This window comes from Gymnoscopelus microlampas (genome assembly GCF_963454915.1).
Source record: "Gymnoscopelus microlampas genome assembly, chromosome: 9".
NCBI lineage: Eukaryota > Metazoa > Chordata > Actinopteri > Myctophiformes > Myctophidae > Gymnoscopelus > Gymnoscopelus microlampas.
In genome coordinates this window covers 25125957-25152783 of record NC_139946.1, presented here as the reverse complement: position 1 = coordinate 25152783, position 26827 = coordinate 25125957, and the positions used below count along the sequence as shown (strand labels likewise).

At 43.2% G+C, this 26827-nt stretch overlaps 2 protein-coding genes across 2 annotated transcripts in view; both read left to right on the top strand.

Moving 5' to 3' along the window:
* scfd2 (sec1 family domain containing 2) overlaps positions 1–26827 on the top strand; it is a 185689-nt gene that overhangs the window by 126820 nt on the left and 32042 nt on the right. The window contains exon 6 of the mRNA XM_084067522.1: positions 17384–17529. Coding sequence (XP_083923648.1) covers positions 17384–17529 — 146 coding nt within the window. The remainder of the gene's footprint in view (positions 1–17383; positions 17530–26827) is intronic.
* On the top strand, positions 22399–26671 carry LOC311052529 (E3 ubiquitin-protein ligase TRIM39-like). Its single transcript, XM_084067523.1, has 2 exons — positions 22399–22478; positions 23398–26671. Exon 2 carries the CDS (start codon positions 23399–23401, stop codon positions 25034–25036), a length of 1638 nt encoding a protein of 545 aa, XP_083923649.1. The 5' UTR covers positions 22399–22478; position 23398; the 3' UTR covers positions 25037–26671.

The window sequence follows — 26827 nt, the reverse complement described above, 5'->3', positions numbered from 1 at the left end:
ATCTGCAATTTCTTTAGTCTCAGTTATCGTTAACGATAATAATAACCCTAACTGGTCCTTGGTATGTGTCTGTCCTGTCAGTCCGTCAGATGGTCAGTGGTCCGGTCTTTAGAGTTGCGTTCCCCAGCAGGTCTAAATCGAGGTCTTTGTTCACATAGTCTGAGGTGTTCAGCTGATGCCAGCTCCTGCTGTCAGATTAGAAAGGCGAGTGCTGTGACCTGCAATCCAGCAAACCCTCTGACGCCGTGCGTCAGGAATGGCCCTGAATTGAGGAGTGATGAAAAAATGTCAGAATCGCTATTCAGCTCACGCATGCATTGCATGCTCCAGTACACACACACTTTCGCCGAATAGTTATACACACACACACACACACACACATACACATACACACACACACACACACACACACACACACACACACACACACACACACACACACACACACACACACACACACACACACACACACATCTGGTAGCCCACTTTACTCTTATTAAAAGGCGCTCTGCTGCAATCCCATACAGGAGGCACAAACGCACCTTCAGTCATCGTGTCACTAATGACATTTCACACACATGCATGCACACACACTCCCCCCCCCCCCCACACACACACACGGTGTGCATGGTACCAGAAGCGTTACAGCTTCAGCTGGCCTCTCTGACCTATATGATGAAAACAGAGAGATTTTTTAGCAGAAATGAAATACCTTTTGAATGTGTTTTGTTATTATTTGGCTATTATCCATTATGTGGAATTGACGTAAAAGCTGTTTTGTTGCAGAGTGGCTGGTGGCTCAGCCTTTTAGTACACTGACTATATAATATATTGTATGATCCTTGTAAGCACGATGACCCGGGTTAGAATCCCATCGAGCTGTCTGTCTGTCTGTCTGTCTGTCTGTCTGTCTGTCTGTCTGTCTGTCTGTCTGTCTGTCTGTCTGTCTGTCTGTCTGTCTGTCAGTCAGTGCACAGAATCTCTGTCTGTGTATCGACAGCATATCTCGAGAACCGTCCGAACGATCGACTTGCAGCGCAGTGCCAAGTCGAGAAATCGGTCAGATGAGCGGTTATCCAGAATCGAATATCCACAAATCTCTGTATCTGTCTGTGTGTGTCTGTCCGTTTGTGTCCCTTTTTTGCCCGTATGTGGAGATCCCTAGTGCTGACATCATAGGCTGGCCTTCACTTCTGGTTATTGCATAACCGGAGGGGCATGCGTTGACGTCAAAGATTGGTCTCCACTGCATTGTCCTGGTCTGAAATAAAGCATCAACATGCCTAAAATAAATCTTTGAAAAAAGAAAGCAGTTTTGTGTTCTAGACAGACAGGATGACAAAGCAGCAGGGCAACCATTCCTATTTTCTGAACGTTTGTATTAAGAAGATGTTACATAACGCCTCACTGACCAGCCTGTTGCAAGGGGAGAGAAGTTTGGCCCTTTTGCACTTGCAACCTTAACCCATTAAGACATGAGGCCAATTCTACAACATAGAATCCTAACAGTTGTCTGAGAAACTTATGTTTCTATATCAGTGGTGCTCAAACTTTCATGTCAAGGACCCCCAAAATGATGTGTTTGGCCGCGGACCCCCCATCTCAAAGGGAACCCAAGAAGCAAAGATTTGAGTTAAAAATGTTCGCTTAAAAATAATGTATAAAATATATTAAAATATTTGAAAAAAATGTCAAGATCTTTCAAAAATATCTACAAGATGTGCCACGCTATGAGCTTGTATGTCTGCTATTTTTTAATAGCCAAAGTATAAAACATGGTTTTAGTGGTTCAAATCTAAAATGACTTTCCCTTTTGAATGGGTTAAAAACTAAAAACATTCGCTCAGGTGTGTTGTTTCGTCACCACACACACACTGGCTGAGATTGTTGGGTTGATTGTTGTGTAATCTCTGCAAGTTTCTATCACTAAGACTGACCTTCTCAGCTTTTGTTAAGGTATTGCGTTGCCATGTCAACAAGAGTCTCAATCAATCTCCTGTGTTATAGTTACGCAGACCAACGTCAATCTAGACTTTGGAGAATGGCAACAAATGAAACCAAACCACCATACTCTGCCACCAAAATGTGGAATGCCCTGACACCATCCATTGAAAGATGTGAATCACTGGTTTCTTTCAAAACTGGTCTGAAAAACCATCTATCAGGAGACCACAAGGGGACTCAGGGGAGGTAAATGCAATTTCCCATAGAAAAGAGGTGTCATTCACTGCCGACATTTTCCTTTTTCTCCTTTGTACATATAGTGTTTTGTATTTGTTGATGACAGTCCCCACACGCATTTCTGTGTTGTCTGTTGTCTCCTACTGACTCACCTGCTAGTGACGAGCCCCCACCCGGAGGACGTAGAGCCTTCGTCCTACTCCTCCCGCCCAACATTCCCCACTGACAGGCAGTGGTGGAAAAAGTACTCAAATATTTTACTTAAGTAAAAGTATCAATACTGCAATGCAGAAGTACTCCGTTACAAGTAAAAGTTGTGAGCTTGTAGATCTGCTATTTTCAAATAGCCTATTTATAAAATAGGGCTAAAGTGGTTAATGTATGTTTTATAATGTAATCATTTATATCTGAAAAGCAACTAGTAACTAAAGTTTTCAAATAATTGTAGTGGAGTAAAATTACAATATTTGCCTCTGAGATGTAGTGGAGTAGAAGTAAAAGTATTGGAAATTGGAAATACTCAAATAAAGTACAAATACCTCAAAATTGTACTTAAGTACAGTACTTAAGTAAATTTACTTAGTTACCTTCCACCACTGCTGACAGGTGCCGCCTCAGTCTGTAGGAGTACATGCAATGACCAATATCACCCACCTGTAGGAGTACATGCAATGACCAATATCACCCACCTGTAGGAGTACATGCAATGACCAATATCACCCACAACCTCTGTGGTGGTGGGCAGGGACTTTACCACTGCGCCACCCGAGCGCCCCTGTTTACATTTCTGACTCATAAAGTATTCAATCAATCAATCAAAACCAGATTGTTTCAGGAAAGCAACAGAGTCCATTCAAAGATGAGGGCGGGAATGGACAGTCAAGTTTATGCAGGATTTACTGCAGTTAATGTGATTCACATAAACCATCACACAAAGCATGGTTTATGTTTATACTGTATATTGCAGACCTAATTCATAATTACTTTATATGAGCCTACTGCCGTAAGATAAAGATAAAGAAAACTTTATTGTCCATTAAATTTAACATCAAATGGAAATTTGCCTTTGGGACACTGGCATCCAGTATACCAACAATAAACAATAAAACACAACTAATACATAAAATACGCAAAAGTTGGCAAAAGTTCTGCACAAACTGTCGGCTGATGGCACATTGTTGTGCGCATGCGTTAGAGGAAATCAGATGAATACCAAAACGCTCGCCCCAAAACACAGTCGCCCCGGGGCAAATCTGGCGGTATTCACCTGGTATTCCTAAACGTAACCTCAGTAAACTATGCCTAAACTTAACCTTATTCCTAAACTTAACCTCAGTAAAACTATGCCTAACCCTAACCTTATCCTCAGTCAAATAAATACAAGAATACAAGAACCTCTGGTCCCCCTCTCTCCCTCCTTCTCTCTCTCTCTCCCTCCCTCTCTCTCTCCCCCTCCTTCCCCCCTCCCCCTCTCTCTCTCTCTCCCTCTCTCCCTCCCACACCCCCCCCCCCCCTCTCTCTCTCTGTATGAGTAGAACTGGCGTTGCATCGCGTGTGGAGCTGTAATCAAGTGGTTATCTTGACTCAGTGGTGTTCCCATCACCTTTGCCAGCTCCGGCCACCGTACCTTGAAACCTTTACAAGCACCGCGATTATCTTACACACGCTCCCATTCAGCCATCCTCCCTCTAAAGACACATGCTCGCAAACACACGCCGCACATAATTAGGAAATATCAAAGTGAAATTGAACTCGACTGGAAGTATAGCTAATGATGGCTGGCACGAGAGAAGAGCAATTATGAGGAACTATATCAAAGAGCATTAGCACAGCTTAGGATAAGGGACTACAAAGTTCCGTGTACACACAGGAAACCAAAGACTTTAATATCCTTAAACTACATCTGCAACAGTCAAAAGAGTCGGCTGTGGCGTGTGTGTGTGTGTGTGTGTGTGTGTGTGTGTGTGTGTGTGTGTGTGTGTGTGTGTGTGTGTGTGTGTGTGTGTGTGTGTGTGTGTGTGTGTGTGTGTGTGTGTGTGTGTGTGTGTGTGTGTGTGTGTGTGCGTGCGTGCGTGCGTGCGTGCGTGCGTGCGTGCGTGCGTGCGTGCGTGCGTGCGTGCGTGTATTACCATACTTGTGAGGGCCAAATGAAGACGATTTTTTCCCTGGTCCTCACATGAGAAATGGTGGTTTTATGTTTTAACCCATTTAAACCAGAAAAGCATCTTCGTGGCGTGCTGCGAGCTTGTACATTTGCAATTTTTAAAAACATTTTTGCTTTAGGATTAGACACAGTTTAGGTTTAGGGCTTATGGGTTAGGCCTCATTTATACTTGAGAGTGAGTAGTGACACGTGAGCTTGTAGATTAGCTGCTGTGTGTGCGTGTGTGTGTGTGTTTGTACAATCAGTACAATCAACATAGCATAAATAATTATAATTATTTGCTCATTTTTCTTTGACGCAGTTAAAGGACACTTTGAAAAGTTCAAGTTGTCTTATCATGTCTGTGAGTGTGTCTAGAAAACTATGCCCATATATGGAACATGCCTGTTAGCCATAGTTCCTGTTGTGTGTGACATCTGACTAGACCTCGATCAGTGAGAGACAGAGAGGCTGAGAGAGACTAGGAGACCGAGAGGCTGAGAGAGACACAGAATGAGAGAGGCAGAGAGAGAGAGGTAAAGCCTATTTCAGCCACGCAATAACCAGCAGATGCTGAGTACCGAACCGTGAATACGCTGATCGATGTTGTCAGCATCAAGTGACTTTATTATAGAGATAAGCATCTGTTAAATCTGAAGTTGTCTGTCTGTCTGTCTGATGATGTCACCAGCAGCTCATTCTAAAGCAGCAAGCCTAATCCATGCTCCGTCACACGATGGTGTCACCAGTTGAAAATAATAGATTTTGAAGTGAACAACATCGATTAGGCTTCCTGACAAGCCATTGACTCACTGACTCACTGACTCATACTGTATCTGCATCTGTGTGCGTGTGCGTGTGCGTGTGCGTGTGCGTGTGCGTGTGCGTGCATGGCCAGTTCAGGCTAGGACAGTGCGAGCGGTAGTAGTTTACAGTAAACGCACTCTCCCAGGAGTATAGTCTCTCTCTCTCACACACATTGATTGAGCTCTAATCGGACCCAGACCCCCTCCCTCTCCCCCACTCTACCTGTCTACCTCTCTCTCTCTCTATCTCCCTCTCTCACCCCTCCCTCTCTCTCTCTCTCTCTCTCTCTCTCTCTCTCTCTCTCTCTCTCTCTCTCTCTCTCCTCTCTCTCTCTTTCTCTCTTTCTCTCTTTCTCTCTCTCTCTCTCCCTGTCTCCCCCCCCCTCTCTCTCTCTCTCTCTCTCTGTCTGTGTTCCATTAGTCATCCTGTGTCTGTCCGTCCAGGCCTCGTTCCATTTCCTCCCGTCTCAGACTAAACCCCTCCATGTCCTCCAGACAGTTGACCCCAGGCTGTCACTGTGTTCCAGGGGCCACGGTGGTCTTATGTAACAACCACAGGAGCCTGGGCTTTCAACTGAATGAGGGGTGGGGGGGGGCATAGGGGCTGCGTGTGAGTGTGCATGCTTCTGCATGTGTGGTTTTAACCACTTACACCCCAGATACGTCTGTTGACCGGGGTGCCCCAGAACAGTGCTTCTTAATGTTTGAATTTAGATTTTTCAATACATTACCCCATTAAAACCAGGAAAGCATCCGTGTGACCACTTTAGCCATTATTTTATACTTTGGCTATTAGCAACATAGGTTTTTCAGAAAACTGTTAGGATTTAGAAGACATTTGTAGAATCGGCCTCAGGTCTTCATGGGTTAAAGCGTAATACATGCACATCCAATCCCCAGAGTTTTGCAGGTGCTGGGCAGAAAAGGAGTAATTGCAGACAGGTTTTATTGCACCCTCTGAACTATGAGAAAGCACTCTCTGCAAAGAAGAATGTCCGCAACACTCCAGATTAAACAAAAGTCTCAAGGTGCACGGCTCAACAACGTCATGAAACTGAGAAAATAGCCAGCACACAATAAACATCCTTTGAAGAACATTTATTTTATTTTTATTTTATCATCAGATTGATGATGCGTCTGATTTTACTTTAATTTCAAGGACCTCCATAAGTCTGACAGTGTACAGATGGAGCTGTGTAACTGTGCGTACGTGCGCGTGTATGTGTGTATAGTACGGTAATAGTATTGTGTGTGTATTCACATAGGACACCTGAAAAAAACAGAAACCTTGGCTGGGGAGTGGTTGGGATTTCCCCCTTTTGCGTGTTTGGTTTCCCATGCCAGGAGAGACCTGGGGTTCAAATCCCGGTGATTACACAAACATGGATGTCTGTGTGTGTACGTAAGCGTGCGTGGGTCCTTGAAATTAAAAACCTCTGATCCAGGAATATATAGAAATACCATTAATAATTGTTAAAGTGTTGCGTGTGTATGTAAATAGTACAGTAAGAGTATAAAACAGTCAACTGAATCAAATCAATCAAAATATGACTGTAAATGAAATATCATGTGATAAATTACATAGACTGTCATACTCACTGATACCGTTATTGATACCCGCATTTTAGGCAGTATCGGCATCTTTTTCCGGTACTGGTATCTGTATTGTAAAAAATTTGGACCCCTGACGGGCCCCCAGACCAGACATTGAGAAACGGTTAGGTAGAGAAGCTGCGTTGGATTAGCAGGTCTCATGTTGTGTGTGTGTGAAGTGAGCCACCCTGAGAGGGATTAGATCTCCAGTGTTGTTTCTGAAGGAAGTCATTAGAGCGTTGTTATTCCTCTGCTCAGACCAGGTGATTGTTGGCGGAACGCTATTGTTTTCCTGGGCTCTCGTGTGCCAGAGTCGTCCCACAAACTTGCATAACAAAATCGTTTTTTAAGGCCCAGGTTTTCACAGTGGGGGCCACAGGTGGCAGGGAGGCCAATTGGAAAAGAGAGGAAAATGAAAATAAAGAACTACAAAAATTGAAATTCACAAACACATCCACAAGCTGGAACTTTTGCCTCGTGAATTTGAATCCCAAAAAGTAGCAGTTTTGGTTTATTGTGCCATTTTGACTACTTTTAATCTGGTGTCCCTATTTTGGGCAAGTCGTTATTTAAAAAAATGTTCAAACATTTTCCAAAATAGCCAATCTACAAGCTCACATCGTGTCACATCTACACTATCTATTCATGTCTATTCTTTTCTTTTTTTCTTTTTTTTAAAGCCAACCGGGGGGGCCGCAGCCAGAGGCTATACCGCTATTTTGGGGTCCTTCCTTATATGGAAATGTTTATGAACCCCCTGGTGTAGTGTAATGGAATCTTCTCACCCACTTTTTCTCTTAAAGTTGGCACAACGCTGCTATAGGCCTGTAACACTGTAGCACTCTGGTGACTGCCACTAATATTATGTTTCATGTGGAGACATAATTGCCACTCAAATCCAGGTCAGGGCAGACAACACACATTCGCTGCATGTACTGTACCTGATGTTTCCATGACCATACGGCAGTGGTGGCAAGTAACCACGTCCATTTACTCAAGTACTGTACTTAAGCACAAGTTTGAGGTACTTTTAGTTTACTGGAGCATTTCCATTTTTGATTCTTTGTACTTCTACTCCACTACATCTATTGTACACATAGTGTTGACGTCAAACTGAACCCAGGTCAGCACTAGTCTGCACACATTCTGTATATGGGTCACAGCTCATATTTTCAATTATCAATTTCTAATCACTGGAGTAATTATTTTTTTATTTCTTGTCCACATTTGGAGTTACATCATGGCAAGGTAACTAGGGCAAGACCCTGCAAGGTCTTGCCCTCTAGTTAAATTATATTTCTCACAGTATTCCTTTCATAACGTCTGTGCTGTGACCCATAAGTGTGCTGCAGAGTGCTGACCTGGGTTCAGGCCCATTCCCAGGGAACTTTTGTCGGAAGCGGAGCTGTCGGAAGCCTTCGACCTCGGCATCAACACTGCGACCTCGGCATCAACACTGTTGCCATGGAAACGGTACTACTGTAGGTTACGGGAATGCGCTGAATACCCTTCCCTCCTCTCTTCTTTTCAAGTTTCAGAGAGCGCTTGATTGCTTGAACCCCATTATCCATATAGATGCTGGGGTTCAAGTGGTTAAATCGATTATTTTTTAATAATTAATACAATAAAATAAAGTATTTAGTGCCTTGATCCAAATCGCTTTACAGTGTGCATTACATTCACCCATTCACACACACACGACATGCGAGGCAGGCACCAACCTGCTCATCGGGAGCAGTTGCGGTGTCTTGCTCAAGGACACTTTGACACTAACCCTGGAGGAGCTGGGGAGTTAACCCGGGAACCTTCCAATTCACAAGCAGCTGCTTTACCTCCTGAGCCACTACAACCCCCCCCTCCCCCCGATTAAATTGATTTGTTCTACTAACTAACCGTGGCAACCGTAATGTTGATTGTGTGTCATTATAGCCAGCAGGACGGTTGCTGCTGTGTTTCTATAATTCGATGTTCCGTAAGCGCGCTTTGACTCGGGGCTTGTTTGGTGCGAGACGAGAACGTTCTGGCCGCTGAGTCACCAAACAGGGATGTACGCTGTCTATCACACACATGTCTCACATGTACTCACTTACTGTTAGAGCACTCTCTCTCTCTCTCTCTCTCTCTCTCTCTCTCTCTCTCTCTCTCTGAAAATTATTTGTAAATGTGTAAAATGGGATATTGTGCATAATGAGTACTTTTACTTTTAGTACTTAAGTATGTTTTGATGCCAATACTTCTGTACTTTTACTCAAGTACATTTTTAATACCGGTACTGTGTTAGTTCTCATTTATAACATTGATTCTCAACTTTTTTCTCTTCATTTCAAGCACCCCCACTTTGATATGCATTAGGCCACGGACCCCCATCTAATAGAATCTTTTTTTTTTTTTATCACTGGGACCACAATCTACACCTGTGGACCTGTCGTTGAGAATACGGTATAAGACGTTATTAAATCTGGAATTGGTGGCCCGGACCGCTGGTGTAGCGGTATGGGCACCTAGGCTCCAAAGTAGCCTGACAGCGCGTCGCAGGTTCGAGTCCCAATGCCTTTGCTGCATGTCACTCCCCATCTCTCCCCATTTCCTGTCAACCTAATATCCTATTTATAAAGGCATGAAAAAAAGCCCTAAAATAAATCTTTTTAAAATAAATAAATAATATGAATTTGTAATTGGTGTAAATAAACAGCCACCACAGATGCTGTGGCTTTATAGATAATCCCAGTGGAGCCTTTTGTCCTATTTTGTCTCCCTTTTACCATCTCCCCTTCTAAGCTTCCTGAACGCTAGCTAAACAATTCGAATCATGTGGATCTTTAGATCCTCACAATTCACATGGGAATGGCATACAGTATCTTCTTGTGGATCTTGGACTTCATGTGGCATCAGTTGATCTGAGCCCCATTGACTTACATCACGAAATGTCATTCTATAAGTTACCTCTTTGGACTACCGCCTGTTTGCATAAGAAATTATAGCGCCAGTGGTTTGCGAGATTAGTCCCAGATACACATATAGACACACCCCAGACTGACCCTCTTATAGATGGCTTGCCTCCTACAGAGCCATGCTGTAAAAAAGTAAACATGCAGTAGAAATATAACCCAGTCTGACTGAAAAAAACAACAACAACAAAATAATTTAAGGTAGGTAAATGATATCGTTTAGTTAAAACAAAATCACTTATCACTTACCCTACCTTTAACAATCTGTGTTTAAAGTCATACTGTGTAACCTTTTCAATTAAACAAAAGTTATATTTGATCTAATCTTTCACTGGTATGTTTTTCACTATAACCATTCCACGTAAATGTGTTTTTTTTTTTACAGCCTTGACAACAGCACTAGGACTGCAGGACTGCAGCAGTGATTTCTGTGTGGTACTTCTGTATAGAGCAACTGTGTATTGACAGCGGAGATACGACTAAAATGAATGTGACACAGTATGACTTTAAGTACATTTTGTATACATGAGCTCGGGTCGCAGTTATTATCAGTACAGACCTTAGTGGTTCTATGGTTGACTGGGTCCACTTCTCTGAACGTCACAGATTATGCACACCACCAACCCCCTGTCCACCCCACTGCCTCTCCACCCCTCCATTCCTGCCTCTGCACCCCTCCACCCCTTCCTGCCCAGGTAGTCTGTTCCAGAACCTCCGGCTCTATTACACCTCGTTAGACGGCGCTCCACATGCCTCTCAATCAACTACTTCCTGTCGTGATTCTCGCTCGCCTACGTCACGCAAGCCATTACACTGTGTCTCAAGGGCCTTTCTCTCTCTCTCTCTCTCCCTCTCTCACTTTCCCCCTCTTTTTCTCTCACTCTGTAATTGGATAGAGGAGCTGTTGGCTGAAATGGAGAGTCGCCTTGGGAAATCAAGCCAGTGGCCATTTTATTAATGTGCCTTTTGTGGGGGAACAGGACATTGACGTTCCCATTAACACAGTCATTTGCCGAGATGTGTACTTGTCTTGCTTTTCTGTAAACGCAAGTGCGCGTGTAGAGTAGCGTGATGAGCTTTTTGGGATTAGATTTTTCACTGTCACAATATTAATCTTTATTATTATTTTGTCTAGTGTCTATAGTCTCTTGTACAGCTTTTCAAAGTGTGTATTGGGAGGTCTAAATGTATCCAAATTCAAATTCAATTGATAAGTTTATTGTGCCTGGCATGTCATCATCATTGTCAAACAATACCCTAAATAAAAAAATACCCTAATTTAGTTTTTATATTTTGAAAAATAGCTGCGATGTGAGCTTGTAGATCTTTGCTATTTCTTTTTTTTTTTAAACCCATTTTTCAATAAGGGAGTCGCAGCCAGAGCCGATAGCTATTTTGGGTTCCTTGGCATGGAAAAGGTCTTGAACCTCTGACATGAATCTCATACTTGACAGTGGTGTGTAGCTATGTTCCTCATGTGCCACACACACACACACACACACACACACACACACACACACACACACACACACACACACACACACACACACACACACACACACACACACACACACACACACACACACACACACTCTCTCTCACACTCACTCTCACTCAATCTCAACAGGGCCCAAAGCCAGCCTGCAGTCTGCTCCAGACCCCCAGATCCTAGCCCCCAGCCTGGCACTGTATGCTTTGGCAACAAATCAACTGGCTCTCTCACGGAAACACACACACACACGCACACATTGCTATTACTATGCTTGTGAGGACAGCAACATTTTATGATTGCTATTTTTCATTATACAGTAAATGGCATTATTACCCCTTTTTGCGGGGGTTATATTCACCCTAAGCCTAGCCCTAGTCCCAACCCTACACCCAAATCTAACCTGACCCTAACAAGAATCATGTCCTAATTGTAATTGTATTAGGTCTAAAAATCTTAGTTGACCTTTTTTTTTCTCTGGTGGGGTCCAGGAAAATGTTCCTCAAGTTGATTTAGGGAATTATAAAAAATAATGCTTGTGGGGGTATCTGGCTCTCAAGTATAGCAATACCTGGTACACACACACACACACACACACACACACACACACACACACACACACACACAGTTAATGTGAATTGTTCATTCCCGCTAGCATAGCTCCGGGAAGTGATGGGATAGCATATCCTCTCCTTTGTTTTCATCACCGTCAGGTTTCGATGACAACACCCACACACACACACACACACGCACACGCACACGCACACGCACACGCACACACACACACACACACACACAGACAAACACTATAGTTTGTTTTGCGAGATGCCTTTCTCCTCTGCAGACCCTCCATAGCGCTTTGTGTGTGTGCATGCGTTTGTGAACGTGCGTGTGTGGAGAGATAAGGCCCACATCCGGGCCAGACGTCACGCTCTGCTCCGTCAAACAGCCCTGCTGGTGTTGTCCTGTGAGTCCTCCTCGACCTGGAAGACACAGGAGAGCAAACCACAAGCGCTGTGCATTCCTGCAGGCAGCCATTCAAAACAACACAGCAGGCACACATTTGATATGGTCTTCTATAGGAAACCCAGATTTATAACCCAGATTAACACCTGACAGAGTCAAGCTGCTGCTTTGTGAACACGTTATCTCGCATTACGTTGACTTGACAGACAGTGTTCCATGTGCCAACACCGAGCAGCGAATAACAGAAGGTGAAGAATATGATTCAAGATTCGTTATTTGTATTGTTACATCTTATATATGAGGACATAATGAGACATTGTAGTGGAAAAAAATAAACTAATAAAGAACTAACGCAATAAAGACTAGAAAATGTGCTCCTCGGAGCACAGGTCTCCGCCAGTACTGTTCCTGATTAATCCTGTCTTACCTCACTTCAATTCAACTCTATTTCATCATGCGTCTCGCTAGCCAATCAAAGCACACCCTTTCAACATATTGTCACGTGTCACGTGAAGCTTGAACAATGTTAGCTTGGTGGACACACGGAAGGACGAGAACGAAAACATAGTCTCCTGGCGGAGACAAATATCAGCAATAGTACGAAATAAAATGACAACGTGTGTGCATTGGTAATGGCACACTTAGAGGTGCTTGAAGGTGTTGTGTGTGATGAAGTTAGACGTGTAGCACCACAATGGCTCTGGACATGAGACAGGAGAGTTAGGAGTTACCCACTTAACCCATTAAGACCTGAGGCAGATTCTGAGGATGCCTTCCGAATCACTAGTTCTCACACTTTCAAGATTTTTCCAAAAATGTTCAAAAATAGCAAATGTACAAGCTTGCAGTGCGGCACGAAGTGACGCACTATGAGCTTGTATATCTGCTATTTTTGAATAGCCAACGCAAGAATGACACAGTCTTGCTTTCCCGGTTTTGATGGGTAAAGCCCTATGCACTTCATCGTACGACGGCGATCTACAAGTTCACAACGTGTCACGATGTGACGCATTGTGAGCTTGTAGATCAGCTATTTTCACTATTTTGAAACATTTTGGAACATTTTGGACTATAATGACATGCTCAAAATAGTGACACCAGGCTGAAAGCGGTTGAAATGGGTTCTAAACTCGCAGAACTCTCAATTGTGCATGAGGAAGAGAGATATTTCCACGGCAGACCTTAATGTGAGTGTTGGATTGTAGTGTATTTTTTGCGCGTGCGCACAGCCAGAGCGGCAAACACACACACACACACACACACACACACACACACACACACTTACATCTGTCTTTGCATTCACCCCCAAAGTGGCTAGTAATGGAGGAAGCGGAGGCGGGGGTTTGGTCAAACCGCTTCTTACATAAGTTTGAAATATAAGTGCTTTAATTTAGCTTGTTTATGATTTGGTGGGGAAACCTTGCGTGGTCATTCCAATCATCTACATCCCAAAGTTATTCTGAAAGAGGCTGACAAACCTGATTGCCTGCCGCTTTACAGAGAAGAACGCCACGAAAGGTGGCCTTGTCTCGTGCTTATATCTGAGGACCGTACCGTCAACACAGTTGTGACTCTGAGGTGACAGACAGCATCTGTTTGCAGTAGAATTAGCTGGCTTCTAAGGAGCCACAGCCTGGGGAGCTGAGAGGAGGAAATGGTCTCTTCCACTCAGTCACTCCCCCTCAGCTGCTGATTCAGAGCTGATTGCGATGCCCTTTAAAACATGCATCTGTCCTCTGGCTCCTCGAGGGTGAATACTCCACAGCAGTGGTGGAAGAAGTACTCACATGTGTTACTTAAGTACAAGTATCAATATTGCAGTGTAGAAATACTCTGTTACAAGTAAAAGACTGGCATTAAAAATGTACTTGAGTGAAAGTTTAAAAGTATTGGCATCAAAATGTACTTAAAGTACCAAAAGTAAAAGTACTCATTATGCAGAATGTCCCATTTCACAAGTTTTAAATTATATAAAAATCTTTTGAAAACAGCCTATATACAAGCTCACAACATGTCGCTTTGCGAAGCGTTGTGAGCTTGTAGATCGGCTATTTTCAAATAGTCAAAGTATATAGGGCTGAAGTGGTTAATCTATGTTTTTATTAATAATCGAAATCTACAAAGTAACTAGTAACTAACGTTTTCGAATAATTTTACTGCAGTAAAAGTAAGTACAGTACTTTAAATGTACTTAGTTACTTTCCACCACTGCTCCACAGGGCTGTTATGTAATGCCTACTCCCTCACAGCACATCGTGACACATTGCTTTTTTGGGCAAATGGTGAAAATCTTTGAAAGTTGCATTCTTTCTTTTTTCCTTAAAATGTTTTGTTAACGTTAAAGTATCAACACAGGTGTGCGCTCCCTCCTCTGTGTTTGCCTTAAAATGTTTTGTTGACATTTTGTTTGTATGAAAATTTGAATTTGATAAAATAAATAAAATTCCCCTTTAATGGCATGCCCAAAATAGGCACAGCAGGTTGACATTGTGCTGCTTGGCAGCGGTGTGACACAGTGGGGGAAGTGTTGTGCTTGTTGCAGCATTCCCAGGTGCAGCTCTCTGCTGTGCTGATGCAGCCTCCTCCCATGTGCTTTTATACGTCTGATAGAATCACACTGACCTGCTCATTAGCCTGTAACAACCACATTCCACATGAAACTACTGCACATACAGGTACTAGCCTCCAGCCACCCTCTCCTTCTCTGTGCCTCCCTCCCTATTGTCTCCTACATTCACTCTCTCTATAACTTCAAGGTGTGTGTGTGTGTGTGTGTGTGTGTGTGTGTGTGTGTGTGTGTGTGTGTGGGGGTGTGTGTGTGTGTGTGTGTGTGTGTGTGTGTGTGTGTGTGTGTGTGTGTGTGTGTGTGTGTGTGTGTGTGTGTGTGTGTGTGTGTGTGTGTGTGTGTGTGTGTTACAGTTCATGTGGGAAATCAGTAAGATCGAGAAAGCCGCTTTTCGGCTTGGCGTGAGACAGAGTGATGGGGAGGCTTTGATTGTTATTATTATTATTAATGATATAATATTGTATAATGCTCAGACCAGCCTGTTCGGCACCAACAACCATTCCACGTTCAGTCACTTAGATAACTTTCTTCCCCATTCTGATGCTTGGTTTGACCATGTCTTGACCATGTCCTAAATACATTGAGTTGCTGCCTTGTGATTGCCTGAGTAGAAACTTACGTTAAAGTGCAGTTGGAGAGGTGTGTCCAATAAAGTGGACGACTCACTCTCCATTTCCATCTCTTTCACTCTGTCACACTCCCTCATGCTTGGTTTCTTTGACTCTTTTTCCCTCATCACTTTCTCACACTATCTCTCCCTTTCTCTCTCTCAAGCCCTCTACCCCCCCCCCCCCCCCTCTCTCTCTCTCTCTCTCTCTCTCTCTCTCTTCTACCCTCACTCTTTCTCTCCTATGCCCTGCCATTTATTGTCTCCGCCAGGCCGAAAGGCATGGCGAGAGAGTATGTTTTACCCTCCGTCCGTCCTTCCGTCCGTGTGTGTGTGTGTGTGTGTGTGTGTGTGTGTGTGTCCTGTCTGTGTGTTACCAGCTAATCTCCGGCACCGTTGGCCCGGTCGCTGCGAAACTGTGCACACCCACTCCCTGGATGCCAATTCATAACCTCTTCCCCACATTTTTCACATGGGCCTGTTATAGCGCCACCAGGAGGCCGATTTGTGCAAAACCCATTTTTTCCCATTACATCTACAGCTTTTAACCAAACGTCATGCAAATCGGTACACAGTATCTATATAGTCATGTGATCAACCCGGATCTGTCCGATTTCCCATATTGCATCCTCATTGGCTAAGGTTGGCTTCCAAAGTTTGCAGGATTGGTCCGTTTTGAACAAACTGCCTCCAATCATGAACGCAGCTTGCCATTTCCATAAAATTGCACACGCACATTCCCACTAGGCCGAGGAAGAAATGACACTTGAACATTTTCAAATCAGCCTCATGGTGGCGCTATAACTGGCCGATTTGCATTTTTAACTATAACTGCACCGATCTGCGTGAAACTTTGCACGCACACTCCCTAGAGGCCAAGGAAAAACATTGGACTGCATTTTTCACATCTGCTTTTTACAGCGCCACCAGGAGGCCGACTTATGTAAAATACATTTTTGGAGATTATTCCTTCAGATTCTGTCCAAAAAACACGCAAATTGGTACACTGCATCTCCATAGTCTCCATCCTAATATGTGATTCTGATGGATCTGTCCGATATTTCATATTCCATCCTATTTAGCTTACAGTGGCTTCCAAAGTTCACATTGGCCTTTATAGCGCCACCAGCAGGTCTAATTTAGCAAAACAAATTTTTGGAACAAAATTCCTCAAATCATGATTGCAGTGTCCCATTGAAAGGCCTAAGAAGAAATGCCACCCTTTTCACATTGGCCTATTATAGCGCCACCAGGAGGCCACAATAACCTACCTGACCTGGCGGAGACCTGTGCTCCGAGGAGCACTTTTTCTAGTTTCCCCTCTTTTTCCTATTGGCAGATCTTTGCTACCCTCTGCACTTCTGTAGAAATAAAAGCATTTTGATTAGACGGCAGTCTTCTCTGTTGGAAAGCCCCCGAACATCATCACTGGCTTGAATACGCTACCAGCCAAGATAATTACCTGCCAAACAAGAACACATGTTTCATCTCGGCCCGTTTTTGTGCAGACGCGAATATTTCCCTGCATGTGTCAACGATTGTGCTTGCTCAAGATTGAATGTGCATGCTATGTACTGCACAAAAAGAAAAATCAGACTTTTATTGTCACATGATCATCACAGGTGGAAAAGAGTGGACGACGTCATTTTTTTTGTGCAAGCTCTCAACATTGCAGTTACAGGAAGAGTTACAATAGGGGAATATATAGGAGAAAGAAACACAGAACACAGAATAAATAGGCCCCCAAAATAGTCACCCAATAAAAAGAATCACGTTGAAAGTGTTGCGCCTTCTTTAGGCTAAGCCCTTTTTTATACTTATATATATTAAAAAAGTAGCCGATCTTCAAACACACAATGCATCGCATCGCGTTGTGAGATATCTTACAGGTTATAGATATATAATCGGTTTTATGACAATCGGACAGATGCTCATTGATTTACAGGTACACGGCCAAATCTGTGCCATGCCGAGTTAATGGAAAATTGAAGACTAATTAAGACTGATTCTAATCACAAGAATGGTCACTGTTAGATTGCTGCTTAATCACAATTTATCTAATGTGTTTGTGTGTGTGTGTGTAGGTTGTGTGAGTCCAGAGGAGCTGACCACGGAGGGAGTCCACTCTGCGGTAGAGAAGGTGTTTGAGACGCTACGAGGTCTGAGCCACACCAGAGACCACCTCAAACAACTACAGTCTGTCTACACCGCCAGCGATGGAGTTCACCAGGTCGCACGCACGCACGCACGCACGCACGCACGCACGCACGCACGCACGCACGCACGCACGCACGCACGCACGCACGCACGCACGCACGCACGCACGCACGCACGCACGCACGCACACACACACACACACACACACACACACACACACACACACACACACACACACACACACACACACACACTCACCACTCACCTCTCACTTGCTTCCCTTTCTCTCTTTCTCACTAGCTTCCTTTCTCTGTCTCATGCACATGTGTAGTTCATAAATCAATGTTTTCTCCATGGACTATTTTCAACTAGACTTTACAAATCAATGCATGCTTTAAAATGCAACATAACTGACAAAATATAAAGGCACAATGTTCTGTTTTGGGTAAATCTTTTCTTAAGTCTTTTTTGGAACTATGTCATTGTTTTCTAAATACCTAATGACCGCTATCAGGCTACAGTACACTGCTATCTTACACTCAGAGTTTGCACTCTGCATTTAGACCAGCAAGAAGCTGGTCTAACTGCATAGTGCAAACATTTCCTTGCTATTTATTTATGCAACACAATGCTTAACACACTAACCGGTCACCATGTTTATAGTGCAAACATTTCCTTGCTATTTATTTATGCAACGCAATGCTTAACACATTAACCGGTCACCATGTTTGGGTCTCCTGACGCATGGAGTGCATGGCCAGCCATCATGTTTAAAAACAACCTGAGAGTGAGCATATCATTATTAAGTTGATATGTGAAGTTAACACAGATGTCTCTTGAAAATGAGGACATATTAGGCTACGATAATTCTGAATACAGCAGCACGGTCACTGTGTTTGGACCCCTCTAGTCTCCATGTGATGTTTAGGTGAGCAGAGATATTTTGTTCCCCTCTGGTCTCGTGACATCATTGTATCACATTATTAATGCTGTTCCGTTGGTGGAATGCAGTTTACCTCAGCAGTTTGGCATTTCCTCCACTGTTCTATAGCAAACATGATGCAAATGGTAAAGACTGTGTCTTTCAGGTAATTCCTGACTCACGGAAACTTAAACTGCGATATGTTATTCATTATTGGTGTGTGTGTGTGTGTGTGTGTGTGTGTGTGTGTGTGTGTGTGTGTGTGTGTGTGTGTGTGTGTGTGTGTGTGTGTGTCGTGTGCGCGTGCGCGTGCGCGTGCGTGCGTGCGTGCGTGCGTGCGTGCGTGCGTGCGTGCGTGCGTTTTGTTTCATATCATCATATGTCATGTGGCTCCGGCATATGCACATATTAAACCACTTAAGTCCTGTGTACAACAGATAGCAAAAGTAGCTGATCTCACAAGTTTTTAATTTTTGCTATTTTTGAAATAAATAAATCAAATTAAATATAAATAATAGTAGGGTTAAAGCAGAGGAGGCCGTGGTCCTGTTTTTTCCTGTGTTTTGTCCTCTTTTCTCTGTGCATTACACAGGGGCGTCACAGGGGGGGTGTAAGTGGGACTGAGTTACTAGGGCCCAAAAAAAAATAAACCAAATTGGAATTTGGTGCTACGCCCCTGGCATTACACAGGGTACAGCTGATATGGAGTCTGCAGGACCAGACCATGGCTGTGTGTGTGTGTGTGTGTGTGTGTGTGTGTGTGTGTGTGTGTGTGTGTGTGTGTGTGTGTGTGTGTGTGTGTGTGTGTGTGTGTGTGTGTGTGTGTGTGTGTGTGTGTGTGTGTGAGAGTGTGTGAGTGAGAGAGGAGAGACCCACCTCCATTACATCGTCATGTATTTCAAGGTCTTATGTAATACAAGGCATCTCTCCCTGCTCCCATTGTGGTTGCTTTGACGTCTTAAATGGCTTTCAGCCTCTCCAGACGCAGTAATTGGGTTAGCGCTTCGAGAAAGCGAGAACCTTAAAGTGCAATATGTGATGTTTTTGTCTGTTCTTATGTAACTCGGCCTGCCTTTGTCCTTTTGGTATTTAAAGTTGTTTTTGGAATTTTATACTTAGTGATAGATAAAGAGTGCAGAGAGACAGACCTAGGGGCAGAGAGAGAGAAGACATGAACGGAGTCGGATTTGAACTTGGGTCCTCATGGTTCATGTGGTCACTGCACTAACTCTCAGGTTTTCAAAGTGGGGGTCAGTTGGAAAGCAGAGGAGAAAGAAATTATAATAATTTCATTTTGATTAAATATGACATGATTGGGTCAGTTTAACTACTTTCAACCTGGTGTCCCTGTTTTGAGCCTGTCATTGTCAAAACATTTTTTTTTAAACGTTCAATCATGAAAAGAATAATAATAGTAATAATTGGGGGGGGTTTGCAGTAGGGGGACGGCAGCCAGAGACTATGGCTCTCTTGGTCATCTCCTGATTTAACTGGCTGAGACACCATGGGCCCTTGTTTGGCATTTAGGAATATGATATTCTCTTAACTACTTAAACCCTCTAGTCTTAGTGAAACAGACCTGAGTTGCAACTGTACCTGGTACGCTGGTTAGCTCTTCACCAAATCTCTTCGGCAAAAATAGCCAAATAGCCGATCTACAAGCTCACAACGCAACACAACGATATATTAGCATAGCAGTCGGATCGGCAGTTCAGGACAACCAGATCTCCATATATGCCTATGTACACGCGTATCGGTTGGATAAGCAGTTCAGGACAACCAGAACTCCAAATAGCCTATCAGTGTTGGAGGTAACTAGTTACAAAAGTAACTAGTTACTGTAATTTATTACTTAGTTGCGGTAACAAATAATATAACGCATTACCAAACGGCAATTCAGTAATAAATTATTACAATTAGCCAAGTTACTTTCCAAGTGACTTTACTGACCAGGGTCCTGTCGTCCCGTTATGAACCAATATGGGACGCAATTTGTTCCGTAGTTTCATAAACATCCCCCCCTGCCCATCAACACTGAAGTAATGAACAAAATAAACCACAAGAAGAAGGCCAGTAAATTTGTCGTAGGACCCAAGTTGGACCTCCCGTGCCTTCCTCTCTGTGCCATATGTCCTGTCTGTGCTCTGTGCCTGCTGCCCTGCTCTGTCAGGTGGAAACCACTGCACGCCCAGGTATTTAGAACGATGACAGCCTACCACATGTCCACAGCTGAAGAGAAAACGCACACTAAAGTTAAGGCGTTAGTGAGAACTACCAAACACTTGGTTTGACAGCATCAGTGGGATAATAGCCTGTAACGCACACTGTAACGTTGGTGAATGTTGTCTCTGGCGCACTCATGGTGGTCTGTCAGATCAAACAGCATGCCCAGATCAAGGGCAACAGTCCCGTAATGCAACGTCATGTTAAGTCCGAAACACAGAACACCCCAGCAGCAGTGTCACACAGGTGGCTACCCCAAGCATCTCCCAATATGGTATGGAACATCTTGCAGTTTTGTACAACCGCCGATCCGGTCTGTCTGTTGGACGGTTCTTCTTTTTCGGATGGACGTTTTTATTTTTTATTAGATTGCCGTTACCTGTCTCAGAATGTGTGGTTATGAATCCAAATTGTTGTCGATGTAGCTGATTGTCTTCCATTTCCCTGAAGTCACCCTTTTGCCATTCCTGCAGAATAAAGGAAGTACCGCTTCAAAGTGAATGGCGGGGACATTTTGGCTTAGGCCACTCTTCTTTTTTAAATGCATGAGTCAGGCGCGAGTCGTGCTTTACATGGATGCACTCAGGAGCACAGTCAAGACAAAGGGAACATTGACCCAGACATGCATGATTTGTTATGCAGATCCAAAGCAGGCAGTGTGTCACACAAAAATACCCCCCCCCCTTCTCTGTGTGTGTAATGCATAGACACTCTCACATGAGCGTGGATACTCAGCAGATATGCGGTGTGTGCCTTTGTATTTGAAGGGCAGACAGATGGGAACTTGTGTGTGGGTGCGTGCGTGTCTTTGTGTGTGCGTGCCTGTGTGTGTGTGTGTGTGTGTGTGTGTAGTCGCACACATGAGTGTCCAAGTGTCTAATATCCTGTTTCTTCGCAATTGCCACTTAGCACGTTATGCGTCATTATCTGTTCACTATTAAAGTTTGTACTGTCCTTAAATCAACTGGAGAAGATTAACACAGCCTACAGGAACGAGAGAGCAACAAAACAAAACATATGCAGACTGAATAAGAGCAGAATTTAGAAGAAGACAAAAGCGTTTTCATCACAGGATGATAGTAGCAACTTCGGAAACCGGAGAAGGTGAACAATCTAGACACAGTCAGTCAATCAAAACAATAGTTTTTACATTTTATACATCAGTTACAAATATGGATGGTAATGAGTAATACAGTCGCATTGTGATGCGTTGTGAGCTTGCAGATGGGCTGTTTTTGCTCAATGTTGGCCTGTTACGACATGCCCTGGATAGAGACGCTAGGGTTCATGTGGTTAATGTTACTAATTTGATTTACTAACACAACTCTGGTTCATTACGCATAACCTTGCAAACAGAGGGGCGTGTGTGTGTGTGTGTGTGTGTGTGTGTGTGTGTGTGTGTGTGTGTGTGTGTGTGTGTGTGTGTGTGTGTGTGTGTGTGTGTGTGTGTGTGTGTGTGTGTGTGTGTGTGTGTGTGTGTGTGTGTGTTGTGTGTGTGTATTTGGGAATGATGGAAATGTTCCTGGTCCTCACAAATTAAATGGTTGTTTTTATACAGTAGTTCAAAAAAGATTCGGGGAGTTAGGCTTACAATTAGGAAAATATTCAGGTGGCAGCGTTTGACCATATACTGGTACATATCTGTCAAAAGGATTAAACACAAAAAAGCTTGAGAGCTTATTTCCATTGTTGTCCCTTGAGTGTGAAAGGCAGAGAATAGTGGAGGATGTGAAGGGTTAACAGCTAAGAGGAGGAGGAGTTTCCCAGGAAATCTGAAGTGAAAGTGAAGCAGTGACATTCAGGTGGCAGAACACATGCTCTCTGCTAAACCTTCATTCAACACGACCTTTACAGAAATACTCAGAACTTAAAGACAGGTGAGCACAACAGATAAGGATGTATTATTCATAATAACAGAGAATAAAAGGTATAACTGCATGATCTTCCCCTACTGTATGTTCACATTCCTTGAAATTCTCCCGTCTAATCTTTCAATTGGTAAAAATTTACGTTAGCACAGCACATCTGTCAACATTATAGAGCATCGCAGTTCCGCCACTTCCTGGTGCCGGAAGTAAATACTCGATGCATTTTTCCCATTGACTTTTCCAAAAATATTTATATCAATCAATTTAAGCCTAGATATATGATGATATGATATACTATATTTAATAAATACCCTTTGTTTTGCCGTTTTCAAAAAGTTTTTTTCACAGAATCAAACGTTTTATGGTCATGATTCACCGCTATCCTGGATAGCTTGATTCTAGGCTTAAATTAATTTATATAAATATTTTTGTAAAAGTCAATGGGAAAAATGCATTGAGTATTTACTTCCGGCACCAGGAAGTGGGCGGGAACTGCGACGCTCTATGGTACTCTGTTACAATATAATCCAGACCGGATTCATAATTATTAAAGGAGTAGTTCACCCAAAACAAATCTTATTTTCTATCAATTACACACCCCATGAAGCCTTGAATTCATGGATATTTGTTTTGTTTTTGTCGCATTCCTAAGCCAATAATTTGATGACCGGCAGAGCCTCCGGTAGGAGACTCAATTGACCTGCATTTGAGTTTCCTACCGGAGACATTAGCATCTTTACGCTGGTCATCAAATGATTAGCTCAGGAATGCAGCAAAAACAAAAAGAATCTGCATGAATTCAATACTTCATGGGGTGTGTAATTGATAGAAAATAAGTCATTTTTTGGGTGAACAACTCGTTTAAGCTGTGAGAAGAAGTATCATTCAAGAACTATATCTGATAGTTTCATTTTTATTCTGTGTGTAGAATGGCATCTGCGAGCAGTCTCCTGTCTGAAGAGCAGTTCCTGTGTTCTATCTGTCTGGATGTGTTCACTGATCCAATCACCACTCCGTGTGGGCACAACTACTGCAAAACCTGTATCACACATTACTGGGACACTAATGATGTATGTCTGTGTCCACTATGTAAAAAAGTATTCCATAAGAGACCAGAAGTCTATGTCAATACTTTCATTTCTGAGATGGCTGATCAGTTCAGGAAGACACAGCAAGTGAGAAGAAATTCCAACACAAACCAAGAACCTGCTAATCCAGATGAAATCTCATGCGACTTCTGTACTGAGACCAAGCACAAAGCCCTGAAGTCCTGCCTGGTGTGTCTGGCCTCCTACTGTGGGACTCACTTGGAGCCTCATCAGAGAGTCACAGCGCTAAAACGACACAAACTAATCGACCCTGTAAAGAACCTGGAAGACATTATATGTAAGAAACATGACAAACCTCTGGAGCTGTTCTGTAAGACTGACCACACGTGTGTTTGTCAGTTCTGCACTGAGTTAGACCACAAGTTCCATCAAATTGTACCTCTGAAAGACGCATATGAAGGAAAGAAAACTGAGCTGGGAAAGGCAGAGGCTGAAGTTCAGCAGATGATCCAGGAGAGACAAGTGAAGATTCAGGAGGTCAAACACTCAGTAAAGCTCAACGAGAAAGATGCAGACAGAGAGATAGAAGACAGTGTGCAGGTCTTCACTGCTCTGATCAGCTGTATTGAGAGAAGCCAGGCTGAGCTTATTGGTACGATTGAAGAGAAGCAGAAAACTACAGAGGAACAGGCTGAAGGCTTCATCAAAGAGCTGGAACAGGAGATCACTGAGTTAAAGAGGAGAAGCTCCGAGCTGAAGCAGCTCTCAAACACTGAAGACCATCTCCACTTCCTCCAGAACTTCACATCCGTCAACACCCCTTCATCCACCAAGGACTGGACAAAGGTCCATGTCCATCATTCATATGTGGGGACTGTGAGGACAGCTGTGGCTCAGCTGGAGAAGACACTCAGTAAAGAGATGGAGAGGCTTTGTGATGCAGAGCTGAGGAGGGTCCAACAATATGAAGTGGATGTTACTCTGGACTCTAAAACAGCAAATCCCTATCTCATCCTGTCCAAGAGTGGAAAACAAGTGAGTTGTAGCGACATACTGAATAATCTCTCAGACAACACTGAGAGATTCTCCAAACATGTCTTTGTCTTAGGAAAACAAAGCTTCTCCTCAGGAAGGGTTTACCTTGAGGTTCAGTTTAAAGGGAAGACTGAGTGGCGTTTAGGGGTAGCCAGAGAGTCCATCAACAGGAAAGGGTCAATCACACTGAACCCCAACAAAGGTTACTGGACTATACGGCTGAAGAATGGAAATGAGTACGAGGCTCTTGCTGAGCCTCCTGTCCTCCTCCCTGTAAGAGAGAAGCTCCAGAAAGTGGGAGTGTTTGTGGATTATGAGGAGGGTCTTGTCTCATTTTATGATGTGGAGACCAGAGTTCATATCTACTCTTTCACTGGCTGCACCTTCACCGAGAAACTCTATCCGTTCTTCAGTCCTGGTGTTAATTATGGTCATAAAAACTCTGCTCCTCTGATCATCTCTCCTGTCAATAACACAGATTAGATTATCATTACATTTACTACGAGGGCTAATTTGCATTTATAATATAATTTGTAAATTGACATTATTATTTTACTCTAATTTAATTTCATAGCCAGTGTGTATTTTCAGTGGAAATCATTCACATTCGTATTCCTGGCAACAAATCAAATATGTACACATAGCATGGTGTTCATGTTACGTATATTGCAACTATGCTGCAACAACTATTGCATAAGTTTTATGAAATCTTAACTGTAACATAAAGTAGACCAAGGAGATTAAATTATTGTTGCTGTGTCAAATTATATTTTCCATCAAATATTTAGACATTTAGGAATAAATAATAGCCTTTTCTTCATCCTTTATTTTGTTTATTATGTGATTTCTGTTACATATCTGATTGATTATTGTTTAGGGTTGCCACTTTCTATGAGGAAAAATAAGGGGGAATGTTCCATTCGGTATCAGTCTCAGGATATGATTGGAGTAGCTACAGTATAAAGACCTGTGACACTGCTGCTGGGGTGTTGTGTTCTGACATTACGGGACTGTTGCTCACATGTGTCTGTGATATATCGCAATGCGCCACAGAAAACATTCCCCACTGATGCAAAAATTCCCACTGATGCAGTCTATCTTTGATAGTTCCCACTCACACCTGTACTTTTTCGTGCAGGCATATGGCAGAGGGACGAAGGCACGGGAGGTCTAACCTGGGTCCTGCACAAATTTGCTGGCCTTCCTGTGTTTTATCTTGTTAATCATTGTTAAATGCAGTGTTGATGTGTGTGACAGACATGTGCAGGGTATGTTTATGAAAATATGGAACAAATCGCACCCCATATTGGTTCAAAACGGGACACAGGATTTAATTGGCAATTAAAGGACAATTCCGTATTTTGCGGGATGGGTGGTTAACCTAGTATTGTTTATTTTATTATTTTAACAAATGTTTTAAAAAAAAGTTTATAAAGAAAGACATAATTGGTTTTGTTTAAAAAAAAAAAGTGTTTGAAGTCCTAAAACCCAGAGTTGGGTTCACAATGGGTTACTACAGTTGCTACAGAGCTTATTTTATTCATCTCTATCTAAACCCCAATGCAAGAATTCCATTGGAAATCTGCAGTGGATCCCCATAGCAGGAGAGACTTCCTGGTTGGCCTACAAAAAGACATCATCCTTGTAGCTCTCTGTTATTGACAGTATCTGTGCCTGTACTCTGCCTGGGTCGTGGAAATCTTAAAGCTGATTTTGCCTCATGTAAGACTATTTATAAAACAAATAGCAGGCAGTTAAATGGCCCTGGAAGTCATCCAGCTGACCTGGGTCACTGTTGCATTATTGGCACCTTGCCATGCAGTGTAACCCTGACTAGACTGAGGAGAGGCAGCCACGCATTTATCACGTTATTAATTTTAATGGTGCTCCTTTACGGCGCCAACGTTAGCAAGCCCTGCCAGCTTGTCTGTTTTTATAACTCACCACCGTTCAGGTCTATCAGATAATACATGTACCCACTCACACGCACATGGTCCTCCAGTACATGTCATGCTGCGAATTAATCAAGTGCCATTGCGTTTGCTGGAACGCGTCGGCCAATGAGACATGCCACTGACTGATGGAGCCTTCTCCCAAAGACAGAGAGAGGGGGAGAGAGACAGGCTGAGAGCAGATGTAACCCATGCAATCTATTGAGCATTTTATTTGGGCAGGGAAGGAGGAGGGGCCATTGTTCAGCTAGTGGTTTAAAGTAACTAAGTACATTTACTCAAGCTCTGTACTTAAGTACAATGTTGAGGCATTTTTACTTTA

Bases quoted from the DNA above. Each gene is read 5' to 3' on its own strand.
- LOC311052529 (XM_084067523.1), top strand. From the start codon at position 23,399: ATGGCATCTGCGAGCAGTCTCCTGTCTGAAGAGCAGTTCCTGTGTTCT.